The following is a 14,160-nucleotide window of genomic DNA, read 5'->3' on the forward strand; positions in this document are numbered from 1 at the left end:
TTTTTGATAGGCTTGTCTAAATTGAATCAAACTTGGCACACTTATAGTAAGTACATCATGGAAGAAACAAAATGGCAGCAAGAACTTTGTTTGCTTATGTCAGCCCTTTTTCTGTGACGTCATTACTTAACTCAAGTTAATCACAAGTTAGTGTTCTTCTGCGAGCTCATGCAGCTGTGGTTGCTATTTTGTATTTACTATTCTTTTGAGTCACTTTTGCTTCTTAGCTCCAAATGTCATATGTCACAAACACATCATGCCTCTTCGTTGTTTTTGAGATTTAAGATGTGCTAAAAATTTCCACCCACCCACCCTGTTTCATAATTATAGACTAGTATTTATGAGATCAATATATATTGGATATTTAATATATAATATATCTATACATATGTTAATATTTATTAGGTTTTAAAGGCTATTTTTAGGCACTACTAATGTCCTTCTTTTGTTTTTTCCTTTTTTTTATTGTGGTAGATACTGTGGTAAATTACTTGTATCAATTGATATTACCTTATCCAAAAACTTTGGAATCAGGGTGTGCTGCGTGTAGCAACATAAAGTTTATATTTAGTCCTTAGTTTTTCAAATACAATTTTAACCCTTTGACCTCCAAGGACCTCTTTAGTAAACAGTCCTCACAAACCAGCCACTTTTCACCCAAAATGGAAAATTTAAATTTAGATGAGAGTTGAAGTTCAATGAGCTTATTTTGGAAAGGTTATGAAATGCTGTAGCTTATTAATTAAAGAAATATGAGAGATCCTGTTGTGTTATACAAAAGTTGTTATCATGAATATAGTTTTTGTTATTTTAATTTAGATTCCGAAAAATAAAGTTTACAGAACAATGAAGAAATCTTTTTTTGAACAACATTTAAATGAATTTCATTACACCTTTCTATAAATATAAGATGTAAACATAAAAATTGTATACATAAACATGATAATTTTTTACTCTGGAACAATCTCTTATAATAATACAGAGACTGTGTTTGTTTGTAACTGGCAAAGTGGATGTCTTCATTTTCCTTTGATGTTGCCGAAAAAGTTATGTCTAATATGTTAAATTTTTTGACATTAGGGCGCGACGAAAATAACACTACTTTAACGCCAATATCCTATATTAAATTAATGAAGCCATTACAGTGCACCTAAAATTTTGAGGCCAAATAACTTGGAAACGAGTTGGTGAGGTCAATGTTTTTTCACCACGTGCGTAACTAGGGACCACCTGGGACCAATTTGGGTAATTTTCCAAACCTAGGTCCCAAAAACGTTTCGGAATGAACGGATTTATGACGTCATCAAAAAACCTTTAAACCACAATATTTCCGTAACCGTTGGTCAAAAGTACATGATCCTATACATTTTCTTGATTAGCGTAATAATTTTTTGTACTTTTATTGGGGACTTTGCTGACATCAGCAAAATTTTTAAACCCGTAAATCTCATTAACCATTCATCAAAAGCACATGATTACATACATTTTCTTGATCAGTGCTTTAAGGTCTACACAATAAAGGCAACGTAAAAACAAGGTTGTAATTTATTTTTGTGGATGGGTTGCTGACGTCATCAAAATTCAAATAACGCTTCTTTTTCATTTTTATCCTGCCTCAGTGGATATTTCCACTGGCTTTATTGACTAGTCGATATAATAATACGGCAGTTCTGTGTCTCTGTAACAGGCAAAGTGGATGTGTTCATTTTCTTTGATGTTGCTGAAAAATGCATGTCTAATATGTTAAATTTTATTACGTTACCACGCGACGTCAATAACAATAATTTAACGTCAATATCCTATATTAAATTAATGAAGCCATTACACTGCACTGAAAACTTTGAGGCCAAATAACTTGAAAACGAGGTGGTGACGTCAATAATTTTTACCACGTGGGTAACTAGGGACCATCTAGGACCAGTTTGGGTAATTTTCCCAAACCTGGGTCCCCAAATCCGTTTCGGAATGAACGGGTTGATGATGTCATCAAAAAACCTTTAAACCCTAATATATCCGTAACCGTTTGTCAAAAGTAAATGATCCTATACATTTTCTTGATCAGCGTTTAAAGACCTATACGTTAAAGGCAACAGGTATACAAATTTCTAAAAAATAATTTTTTTGTGTTTTCGCGGGTCTTTGCTCATGTCAGCATAATTTTTATACCATCATATATCATTAACTGTTCATCAAAATCACATGATCACATACATTCTCTTCGTGAGCGTGTCGTGAGCTCTACACAAAAGAGACAACCGATAAACTTAATTTTGGCAATTTGTTTTTGCATATGCACTGCTGACATCAGCAAAAGGTTTAAAACAACCAATTTTTACATTGTCCCTCCTGCCTAGTGGATTTCTCCACTGGCTTTATCGACTAGTATTTAATACTGTTAAAATAATTTTTTTTTAAAAAAAAAAAATTAAAAAAAAGTTTAAAATGTTCTCTCAATGTTGTCTTGAAGTTATTATGGGGCTTTTGTCCATGCTTTATAAACCTCATTTTTCTTAAAAAATGTCATCCAGATAGGCATTGAAGTGCCAAACCAAAAGCTGAGGCTCTGTTCTGAGCAGCAGGCTTGGTCATCATTGTGTTTTAAGCTGTCTTGGTTGACAGTTTGTTTGAGTTATCGTCTAAGCAGACTATCTCATAATTCTCTACACGCACGCATCCCTCGATTTTTCCTTTTCCACCAAACAATGTTGTTGTTTTTCTTGTGTTTTCCCTGAACTACACCAGCGTTTTAAATGGAATAATTGTCAAAACCTTATTTTCCCAAATTTATAATGTCCACAATGTCTAATATTTTCGATCATGTCGTTGATCAAGTGTCACAACAAATATGATGGTTATGACATGATTATGTTTGTAACTCAAAAATTATATATACAATATATATATAGATTTTTTAAAAAAAATAAAGTTTAGCAGGAATTCAATTTTACAATGAAAGAGAGAGCAAGAAAACATAAGGTTTACTTTGTTATAATAAGACTTTTAATATGATTTGTTTTGTGTATTTTAGGACGACCATTAGAAAGATCAATGGCTCATGTTAAAAGGGTAAAAAAATCCCTAAACATCTCCAAGGTTTTAAAGCTGTTACATCCTCAAGAATTAATTGAATTAGTTCGAAATCTTTTATTTAATTCTGAATATTTTTGGATAACTGCAAGCCTTTTGTTTATGGCAGAAATCCTTTTAAATGTTGTTGTTATTTGGAAAGTTCCTTATACAGAAATTGATTGGAAAGCTTACATGAGTGAAGTGGAAGGATTTTTGAATGGCACATATGATTATATGAAGTTGAAAGGTGGTACAGGCCCACTAGTTTATCCAGCTGGTTTTGTGTACATATTTTCTGCCCTTTATTTCTGCACAAATCATGGGCACGATATTCGATTTGCTCAATACCTATTCGTGTTCTTATACTTAGCCATTTTATTGGCAGTATTTTATGTTTACCAAAAGGTACAGAAAATTCCACCTTATGCTCTATTTTTCATGTGTTGCACTTCCTATCGCATACATTCAATATTCATTCTGCGTCTATTTAATGATCCTGTTGCTATGTTATTTTTATATGCCAGCATTGTGTGTTTTATAAAAAATCGTTGGAACATTGGATGCTTCTTGTTTAGTTTTGGTGTCAGTATTAAAATGAATGTGTTGTTGTTTGCGCCTGGCCTGTTTGTTTTATTGTTGTTAAAATTTGGAGTAATTGGAAGCATAAAAAAGATTACCATATGTGCACTTGTGCAACTTGTGTTGGCAATCCCATTTCTGTTGGAAAATCCTGTTGCTTATATTTTACGATCCTTCAACCTTGGACGTCAATTTTTTTTTGTATGGACTGTAAACTGGAGGTTTTTGCCAGAATGGCTGTTTTTATCTCGCTGGTTTCACATAATGTTACTTTGTTTGCATCTGTTTACACTTTTTGTGTTCCTTTATAAAAAATGGCCCTCTCCATCCCTTGGTTGGTGTTCAATATTTTCACAAAAATTCATTGCAGAAGATGTCTCCACATTTACCATTGTGAGAGTCATGTTTGTCTCAAATTTTATTGGAATGAGTTTTGCACGTTCTCTACATTATCAATTCTATGTGTGGTATTTTCACACAATACCCTTTTTGTTATGGAATATTAAAATGTCACCCGTTTTGAAATTGTTGATATTAGGCATAGTGGAATTGTGCTGGAACACATATCCATCAACAAATTTGTCATCAGTTATGCTGCATGGGTGTCATCTTGCTATATTACTTGGTTTGTTTTTCAAAGAGGAAGAAGAAATGGGCAAAGACAAGAAAAAATAAATATATTATTCCTCTGACTAAAATACCTACAAAAGACAGAATTTATGTTACGATGTGTAAGGTTTTGTTGTTGTACAGTTGTTGTGCTGTTTAGATTAGAGAAACAAAACCAACCTGTGTTTTTATTTTATTTGTCATTTATAGCAGTTTATATCATATATACACTTGTGAGATTTGTAGTTTTAACTTGTTTAACAAAAAAAATACAGTGATGGAAGTTTTGTTTTAAAAAAAATTGTAAAAAACACTGACAGAACCCAGTGTTTATGTTGTCTAGGAAAGCAAATGTCCATTTCTGTACTTGTCTGCTTTTGTTTGATTTTCTCAATTGTTGGGTTGGTGCATATTATGAAAGATTCTTTCAAAAAGGTACTGAATAGCATTGTTTGATGTTGTGCAAATTAAAATTCTTTATAAACCTTGATTTTGCCAACTGCTGAGTCAGTTATAGAAAAATAAAATAAGCAACCGTTTATTTTCGTGTCAGTGCTATTCCAAAAAAAGTTAGCAGGAGAGTTTAATAAAAAAAGAAAGTAAAAATGCGGCTTATGTAGAATTCGTCTACAAATTTTTAATAGCATTTTTTTCATTCATTTATACGTTCGAATTTAATTGCATGAAATTGTTATAAAAATTGTATACAATTTGTTTAATGTTGATTTGTAAAATTTTGTAAAAAACATAAACTGCTGCACAAAAAATAAAAGTAAAAAGTAAAAGTGAAAGATTACAAAATTCCTTGGATATTGTTGTCTGCAGAAACTATTTGTGGTTATTATAACAGAAAATATAATTGCTGACCACTTGACTGACTCATTTTATTGGGGTTAGGTTACAGCAACCCAACAATTTCTTGAGAATAAGTAACATAATTTTAAGATAATTGCAACCCTTACTCTGTCCATCGTTGGGCTATATATAGATTTCTGTCAGACACTGGTGTGAACTAACGTTTTATATTTGCTTTGTTTCAAAAAAATAGTAAGATGTATCATTGATACATATTAATATCATAGAAGAGAATGTATCTCGCAAAGTCTATTCCAACGGAACATAAGGACATAATACATGATGTTTCATTTGATTTCTATGGCAGGCGTATGGCAACATGTTCTTCTGATCACACTGTGAAGGTGGGTTTCATGTTAACACAAATTGAATAATTTTCACTGTTGCTTTATGGAAATTTTGATTTGCTTATTTGATGAACATTCTTTTGTAGTTACTATATGGTGGCCGATCTTTGCCAAACAATTAAAAATAATGATATGTATGTGACAGGCATAGTGGTTATGTTTATTTTTCTTTGAAGTTGCCGAAAAATGCATATCTCCAATGCTAATCAACAAATTAAACATCATGATGGTAATAACATTAATTTAACGTCAATACTTCTAAATTAACAAAGCCATTACAATGCACTTATATAACTTTGAGGTCAAATAACTTGGAAAAGAATGATGACTAACTTGAATTTATCCTTATATATTAAGTATTTGCTTAAAATAAGTTAAAAGATAATTAACATTTTTTGATGCATAAACTAAGATTTGGACTTTTTGGACCTATCTGGTACAGGTAAGGTCCTATAAGTCTGTCTGTCGTCCATTACCAGCTTTTCTCAGAATTGGATCATACATTAGTTTTCTGATTTTTTGCACAAAGATAGAGAACATATACCCTCGAATGTGACAAAGTCAGTTTTCTGAGAAAAAATCTTATTAACTCAAAAATGGCGGATTTGTGCAAAAAATGAGCAAAAATGATCCTAAAATATGGTTTTTAGGACATTTCTTCGGATTAGTTTATTCTCATTTTTTGTACAAAGATAGAGAACAATTGACCCTCAAATGCGACAAACTTTGTGTTTGGGCCCGATAATGGCGCATTAGAACTTGGAACTGCGATTTAGGTTGTTTCAACTTACAAAATTTTTAATAATAATTAGCACTGACACTTTTCGAATAAATGGATTGTGTTGTTAAAAACATAAGTTAATTATTAAATCCAGGTAGGTCCATCGAAGTTTCGCTTGTTAAGCTGGTAATTTATTTAATAATTTTGCTTCACCAAAATAAGATTTGTTTTTTCAATGAAAGATAACTTTTAAGTTGAGTAAGCTGATACAAAAGTTTTTTTTTGGTGAAATTTCCATCATGTTTATTTGACGTTTTTAAAAAAATCTTAATACCGCAATTATTGGAAAAAAAAAACAAATTTGACAGAAAAATAGGGTTTTTTTGAATTTTTTAATTCAAACTTATCGTTATTTTTTTTTTATAAATGTTCTAAAATGTTAGTAGACATTGTTATCATAAAAAATTTACTGCTGTGCTACATGTCTTAACCACCCCAAATTAACCATAAATAATTTGTTTAATTTCATTGTTTCATTTTTATGCTCATGTTTGATATTTGCGTGTTACTATTAAGATGTAACTTGTTATATATAGTGTATCTATTCTTTCAGATTTGGGATTTATATGATAATGGAGAATGGGTTTGTAAAGCTGATTGGAAGGTATTTTGTTGTTGTTTTTCTTAGGCCTAATTTAATCATGGTGCATTTCAAGTAAATCTGATTATTGAAGACTTTGCAAATTGTTGCACTCTTTTTATAGACTCATTCAGGCTCTGTATGGAAAGTAACATGGGCACACCCAGAATTTGGGCAGGTAATAGCGACATGCTCATTTGATCGTACTGCAGTTGTATGGGAAGAACAAGGTATTGTACATTAAGAAGACACGCTGTTACAATTGTAATTGTTGTTATAGTAAACTGAACTTTCTAGGTGGATTTATCACAATTTCATAATGCGACCCGACACATTTGAGAACTCTTATTGTCTTTTGCTTTCTCTTCAAATTTGAAGAATAATGCATAGAATCAATGTTTATACAATCGAATTTGGAATTCTGATCTCGAAAAAACATTTCCGTTTAAAAATCTTACCTTTTTTTCTTAGCAATATGTGTTACTTGGCAAAACAGACTCTAAACTCTTATAGGTTGGTAGAAGTGAGGTGGTAAAAATTGATTATGTGAATGAATGAATAGCATTTTAAAGAAATTAAAAGGAAGGTATTGTTGAAAGAGTAGATGTTTCGTTTTAGTTGGTGAAGTGAGCACTTCGTCACATGGAAGAGCAAATCAGTGGGTAGGTCGTATTTTATCAAGACGGAAAGAGTCTGGTAAAACGCTTCTGAAATTTTATGGATTGGATTGCAGTAAAATTGTTATGTCATCATTCTAATATGAAGTAGTCAATTTTGAATTTCATCCTGAAACATGATAGTTTTAGTTAATTGGAAATAATTTCTATACAACTAATTACATATTTCATATAGTGATTTGTGAGTGAGCGCAACCCGTCTGTTTAAGTGTGGACATATTTCTTTGTTTTAGATTCAAAGAGCTTCCTTGGTTGACAGCAGTAATTCTGTGACTGATTTAAAATTCTCACCTAAACATCTTGGTCTTCTCTTGGTTTGTTTGTTTGTTTGTTTGTATTTTTGTTACTTGTAAGGTTTTTCTCGTAAGAGAAACCTCTTTTCTAACCATGCACTTCCTGCAATTGCTTAATAACGTCATTTTGGCTTACATTATGAATTCCACACTTTTCTTATAATGTAATGTTTTCCATGAGAAAATTAACTTTCCAGGCGATGTGTTACAAAGACGGGGTAGTAAGAATATACGAAGCTCCTGATGTAATGAATCTTAGCCACTGGTCTGTACAGGTATGCTCTCTTATATATATTTTTAAAGCCTTTATTTTGTTGTCGTCAGGTCGCAAGTTATATTATGCATTTGGCCTAACTTTGTTCTCATTAAAGCTTTTTGTAATTTTTTTGGTTGTGGACACCACGTCAATAAATGGTGATATCTGTTATTAAAAAGACTTTATTAAAATTTGTTATGTGGTATGCTTGCTTTTTGACGATCCCAAACTTGCTGTTATTGTCTCAATATTGGCCCCTATTTTCTGCGATATATTTCATTATTTTAAGAGATCTTTATACAGGAGTGTGTGACGGGGGGTTGGGGATAATGAATTCTCAGCAAGATCCTCCTTATGAATACTTCTCGGTTATTTTTCTCTTGTCACTCATTTTGCATTGCTTTTTTATTTCGACCAGTTTTTGTTGCCTGTCGTTGAATCAGCAAAATAATTAATGTGAAAGTAGCGAATAACTTGTAGAAATTTTGAAGAAAAAATTAAGTGTAAAGTTCTGGCTTACATTATTAATTTTTGTATTTAGCATGTTATCAATTGCAAATTAGCAAGCGCCAGCTGTATTTCGTGGAATCCGTCTAGGTATTATCTTATTTACTATTGTTCAAAATGCTTCGTAATATAGCAAGGCTTGAAAAATGAATTAACATCTCTCTTGTAACCTTTTACGATAAATACTGCTTAAAATCATTGACATTTTTTTTGTCGCCTGCAATTTCTAAATTCATTTTTACTACCAGAACCTAAGAAATTGCGTATCGTATTTTGAACAAGAAATTAATTTCATTGAAATTTTTTGATCTGTCTGTGAAGTTTGTTTTCTTTAACGTAAGATCACATGCACCCATGTTGGCTGTTGGCAGTGATGATCCAAGGCCCACCGCTGGTGGGAAGGTTGAAATACATGAATGTAGTTCGTCGGGAAGGTACGTGTTAACATTTTATCTTTTTTGTTGTGTTAATGGTGAAATAAAAGATACAAGGTAATTTAAAATTAAGTGTTTTTAGTTGCAAGTTTTCAATGCGTTTCTAGTTTAAACAGTGTATAAATTGATCTGAATTTCGATATTTTTTTCTCTTTTAAGAAAGTGGACCAAGATTGCAACCCTTATGGGAATCACCGATCCTGTCCATGACGTTGCGTTTGCACCAAACGTTGGAAGGTATGGTATATGTATGCAGTGAAAAAAAGCTCTTCATATTAATATGATTTTATACCATGATTATTATAGAATTAGTGCTGGTTAGTTTGTCATTTTATTTTAAACGTCGAAGTATTTATTTTTTCTTGTTGTGTGTGTCATGTGCGGAATTACATCTTTTTCTAGATCTCGACACCTGCTTGCCATTGCATCCAAAGATATCCACATTGTCGCCATGAAACCTCTGAAGTATGCTTTTTTTATAATCTGACTTCATGTATAGTGCAAGAATAATCCTCCATAAAACTTACATCAAATTGATGTAAGTGTTATGGAGGATTATTCTTGCACTATACATCATCTGTCATTTTACGAAATCAAGATGCACTAAAGGATTAGTTGCTCGATTACCTTTTACAATAGTTAAAAAAGCACACAACTTTGAATGTTCAGTATTTGTTTTTTTGCAAAACTTTCAAATGTTTGTTTGAGACTTATTCAAGTTTGAGTATCGAATTAGTCAATGCAAGAAAATTTTTCAATTACTTTAAATGAGTAAGAAAGTCTCACTCAAATAAAAAATGTTCAGCATTTTTTTATTGTCCCTGTATCATTGTTAGGTGTTCTCATTTTGGTGTATTTACCAATGAGGTTTGTAAAATGTTAAATTGCCGAAGTGTTTTCTTCCCGAACAGTAAATACGACATCTTTTTTACACGAAAAGAAAAAATTTCTATGTTTAGAGAGAAGCCAAGTCAATCTGCGTCTGGTTTTCCTGAAAAACCTGATATCACAGTTATCGCTACTCTGCAGGAACACGAGGCACAGGTAAGAAAAATGATGGGATGTGGTTTCTACTGCAGGTCAGGAGTAAAAAAAAAGTCCGAAAATAACAAAGAATATCTGTGAGAGGGCAATAGTTGTGCAACTTTGTTTTTAATGTGGTAGTTATACTCCGGTTTTGTGTCTCTTCATTTTAAAAAGGTTTCCTAAGAATAATGCAGTATTATGTGTATTGTATCACGAATGGAATAATATCTTTTTCGATGCTCTAATCTATGGATACTGTAGAATTTTTTGAGATGTTTTTTAAAGCTATAGAAGACTTGTCTTCGGTGGTTGTTTTTTTGTATACGTTTAGGTGTGGAGGGTGGAATGGAATTTAACTGGAACTATTTTATCTTCAACTGGTGATGATGGACGAGTGCGTTTATGGAAAGGTGAGGAAGCAACACGTTTTTGTTTATGGTTTTTTGGGTCGAGCTTTGATGCTCCTTTTTTTAAAAATATTTTTGGGCCTGACCTCAATTTCATACAATACTTTTAAACAGACTTCATGTCAGTTTTTAAATGTGCATTTTTAATTTTGTTGGCCAGTTTACAGATATCTTGTGTTTCTTAAAATCGTATTTGTGGCAAAAATCGTATTTATGGTAAAAATCGTATTTGTGGCAAAAATCGTGTTTGTGGTAAAATCGTGTTTGTGGTAAAATCGTGTTTGTGGTAAAAATCGTGCTTGTGGTAAAAATCGTGTTTGTGGTAAAAATCGTGTTTGTGGTAAAAATCGTGTTTGTGGTAAAAATCGTGTTTGTGGTAAAAATCGTGTTTGTGGTAAAAATCGTCTTTGTGGTAAAAATCGTGTTTATGGTAAAAATCGTGTTTGTGGTAAAAATCGTGTTTGTGGCAAAAATTAGATTGTGTGAAATTGAAAAAACCCCGAATATCCATAAATCATCAAACAAGAATATCTTTGCAATTTTAATACCTGTCCCCAATAGAAGCCGGATATCCAAATATTCTGGTCCTGAAAATATGTAGGAAATGCCTTGTCTGATCGATTACATTCGGCGGCATCTAACTTATCTTTATACTATGCTAACAGGTGCCAGACAAGTGTATCAGACGTACGTTGTTTCTAGAAATTTAGGGACATTAAAAATCAATTCCACACTTGCAGGGGGCTTTATATCTACTTTTATGTGTGTTTAGATTTCGGTTAGTCCGTATAGGTCGCATATACTTAAAAAGGATTCGAAGATTAACGACGTAAATTTTAATGGACCTATTTCCATATCCAATTTCAAAAAAAATACAGAATTTTTAGTTTGAAGCGAAGAAGTGTATAAAAGTTTTTTTTACTTGCATTATTTGCAAAAGTATTTGCACAATCTCACAAACATTGGTAATAATATGGTATCATAGCATGTATCTGCCAAACACTGGGCTGTTTTTATAGTTTGTTTACTATTCTTGGTGTTGAAAGAGCTGGGTATACTATATCTGAAATACAACATTAATAGGCTTACTGACAGTGCTTGTAAACGATTGACTTTGTAGGGTGTTTTACCCCTTTATTTTATTCCAAGTTAGACAAAAATGGTAGTTTTATCAGTATTCAAAAGTCACATTTCACGCATTTGTGATTTCAGAATTAGCATACTAATTTGATTTTCTTTTTGTGGTTGGAAAGTTGGACTTTAACCCCTTGTTGTCGATATTGAAGTGCTAAAATGTAAAGACAAGCGTTTCACAGTTTTCCTTTGGATGTTCTTATACTTCTTTTTGTCACATTTTAAGCCTCTGTCCTGGGTCCTATTTCATAAAGAATAAATTTATTTAAAATTCCAACATTTACCAAATACAAAGAAATTGTAAATTATAACACGACAACAGGGATGATATCCTAATTCTGAAATTTTGTATTAAGAGAATTACTTTATTAGTATTTTTTGGGACAAATGAAATTTTTTAATGATTTTGCTCAGTCAAAACAAATTTTTCCTTTGGGGGCTCACTTCGCAAAGCATGTTTGCTTTCTCCCATTCAATTTAATTGTCTATATTATAATACCCGTATGCGTCTGTCCTTAGGCCATCTGGTTAAGTTATTGTGGTAAATCGATAGAGTATTAAACATATCTAAGTGAGTGCATTGAAACAACATGTGACTTGAAACAAATCGTGACCGGTTTATTCATCTACAATTCTCTTGGCTTTTAAAGAAATCATTCCCCCCCCTAAAAAAATGCCTATTTATTATTATTTGATTAAAGTACATAGTTTTCTTTATAAACAATCTATTGCCCTCTTAATTTTTAAAAAATCAAGGCTCAAGGGTACATATGAGTAAACATGATTTCACCTTGGGTGATTGCATTACTCTAATTACAATTTGTCGAATATGTAACAAAGACCAGTATTCAGCCGAATACCACCAACCCAGCATGCTTAGGATAGCCAAGTCATAATTTTGGTTACAGATGTTTTAAAAAAAAGATATCCAATAACAAAGAATAAAGTGTGTGTATATATATGTATATGTAAAATCCAAACCAATCAACCTTAGCTAGTTAAACACTAGTAAAAAAGTATAAACCAGCAACTTTAATAAGCCCAATGGGTATAAAATAAATGCGAATTTCTATTTCTTTTACCAAAAGTTCATAATTAGCCATTTAATAAGTTAATTTGAGAAATAATAAAGGTAAACAAACTATATGTGCATCACTTCGCTGGAAAATTAAAATTGTCTCTAAACTAATCTCGTTTTCATGTTAGTATGTCTATTCCGGCTGTGTATTTTGCGGAATAGAAATGGATATTGAAATAGGTCTATTCTGCATGATTTTATATACATTAAAGATAGAAAACAAAAAATACATATGAACCTAGTTTATAAAAACATCGAGGCTGAGGTTTTGCCAAAAATGTTGCACACTCACAGCTAAAATTCAGACGTTCTTATGACAACGAGATATGTGCAAGACAAGTTCTTTTATTCTTTATATTTTTTTCTGAATAAAGAACATCGATAAAAGCTTTTTCTAGGCATGGAATTCCATCAAAATGCTTGATACAAATGTATGATTATTGACAGTCAATAAGAGAGTAGTGACAGAGGGAGAGTAGTGACAGAGGGAGGGTAGTGGCAGAGGGAGAGTAGTGACAGAGGGAGGGTAGTGACAGAGGGAGAGTAGTGACAGAGGGAGTGCGACAGTTACATAATCACAACAGCCAGTAGTTCGAAAAGATTAATTTTAAAAATCATTGCATGCACCAAATGTTGAAAATACTTTGTTGATTACTCATGCAGCTAAGTTATAGCTACAATACTGGAAAAATAATTCGGAAAATGTGATAACAAAAACTTTCTTTTCTCATTATTCCTACTGCTGAATCTGTTTTTACTGTATCGTTTTTATGTTATCTTGCATTTTTGCATGCGTATTTTGAGCGACTAGTTGAGCCAAAAATTATGGCAAAGATCCTTCAAAAAATTGAGAAAAGTGTTGAAAAAATGCCAAGCAGCAGATAAAGGCTGCAATAGCCACGTTGGTGACGGTGAGGAAAAACCAGCTTAAAATGTGAATAAAAAATTAAGTGGGACAGCCGGACCACGATGTAGACTAATATCAAATCAGAATTTTTTATTAGACAGTATTTCTGCACATATGTTAACTTGTTTTTTCTCTTTCTTAGCAAATTATCTCGATAATTGGAAGTGCATAGCTGAGATGAAAGGGGATGACAGTCAGGCACAACAAAACGCCACCCCGCAAAGGAGCATGTCGACTACTTCGACAACAGGACAAAACGTTATAGATATTACGACGTTACAGAAAACACATCCGTTATTTTAATGACTTTAACTTTGATTTTAACAATAACTGAAGAGAATAACAGAAGAAGTCGAGGTGACAGTTTACAGCTTCATTCTTCAGTTTCTCATGGTGTAAAGGAACAATAAAATATTTGTCTTCTTTATCCAAAACGGTAATTTAAAAATTTGTACGGAAGATTTGCATAAGCATGAAGTCAAGTGCTTTGTCACGTGATGCTAGCATACACTGTAAGTGTGCATCACAACGTTTCATCGCGGCTTGTAAATAAATAATTTTTTGCTTTAGAAAGTATAAATATAAGTCTGTTGTTTGAGCTTAAAAAATATCATGCGGGAA

At 32.2% G+C, this 14,160-nt stretch overlaps 2 protein-coding genes across 2 annotated transcripts; both read left to right on the forward strand.

The window, feature by feature from the left end:
* The first annotated feature begins 3,003 nt into the window (after positions 1-3,003).
* Positions 3,004-4,540, forward strand: LOC130614564 (dol-P-Man:Man(5)GlcNAc(2)-PP-Dol alpha-1,3-mannosyltransferase-like). The gene has a single exon (XM_057435990.1). The coding sequence runs from the start codon at positions 3,049-3,051 to the stop codon at positions 4,321-4,323; it is 1,275 nt and encodes a 424-aa protein (XP_057291973.1). The 5' UTR covers positions 3,004-3,048; the 3' UTR covers positions 4,324-4,540.
* Positions 4,541-5,282: 742 nt separating this feature from the next.
* Positions 5,283-14,137, forward strand: LOC130614565 (nucleoporin SEH1-like). The gene is made up of 13 exons (XM_057435991.1): positions 5,283-5,456; positions 6,794-6,844; positions 6,945-7,050; positions 7,439-7,482; positions 7,731-7,811; positions 7,988-8,065; positions 8,588-8,643; positions 8,895-8,987; positions 9,147-9,224; positions 9,390-9,452; positions 9,947-10,031; positions 10,345-10,423; positions 13,682-14,137. Exons 1-13 carry the CDS (start codon positions 5,346-5,348, stop codon positions 13,840-13,842), a joined length of 1,086 nt encoding a protein of 361 aa, XP_057291974.1. The 5' UTR covers positions 5,283-5,345; the 3' UTR covers positions 13,843-14,137.
* Positions 14,138-14,160: the final 23 nt, after the last annotated feature.

The sequence above is a fragment of the Hydractinia symbiolongicarpus genome, chromosome 11, assembly GCF_029227915.1.
Source record: "Hydractinia symbiolongicarpus strain clone_291-10 chromosome 11, HSymV2.1, whole genome shotgun sequence".
Lineage (NCBI taxonomy): Eukaryota > Metazoa > Cnidaria > Hydrozoa > Anthoathecata > Hydractiniidae > Hydractinia > Hydractinia symbiolongicarpus.

Coding starts and splice junctions, on each gene's coding strand:
- LOC130614565 (XM_057435991.1), top strand. CDS start 5,346: ATGTATCTCGCAAAGTCTATTCCAACGGAACATAAGGACATAATACAT. Junction 8,644..8,894: donor ATTTCGTGGAATCCGTCTAG/GTATTATCTTAT, acceptor CTTTAACGTAAG/ATCACATGCACCCATGTTGG. Junction 9,225..9,389: donor TTTGCACCAAACGTTGGAAG/GTATGGTATATG, acceptor ATCTTTTTCTAG/ATCTCGACACCTGCTTGCCA.
- LOC130614564 (XM_057435990.1), top strand. CDS start 3,049: ATGGCTCATGTTAAAAGGGTAAAAAAATCCCTAAACATCTCCAAGGTT.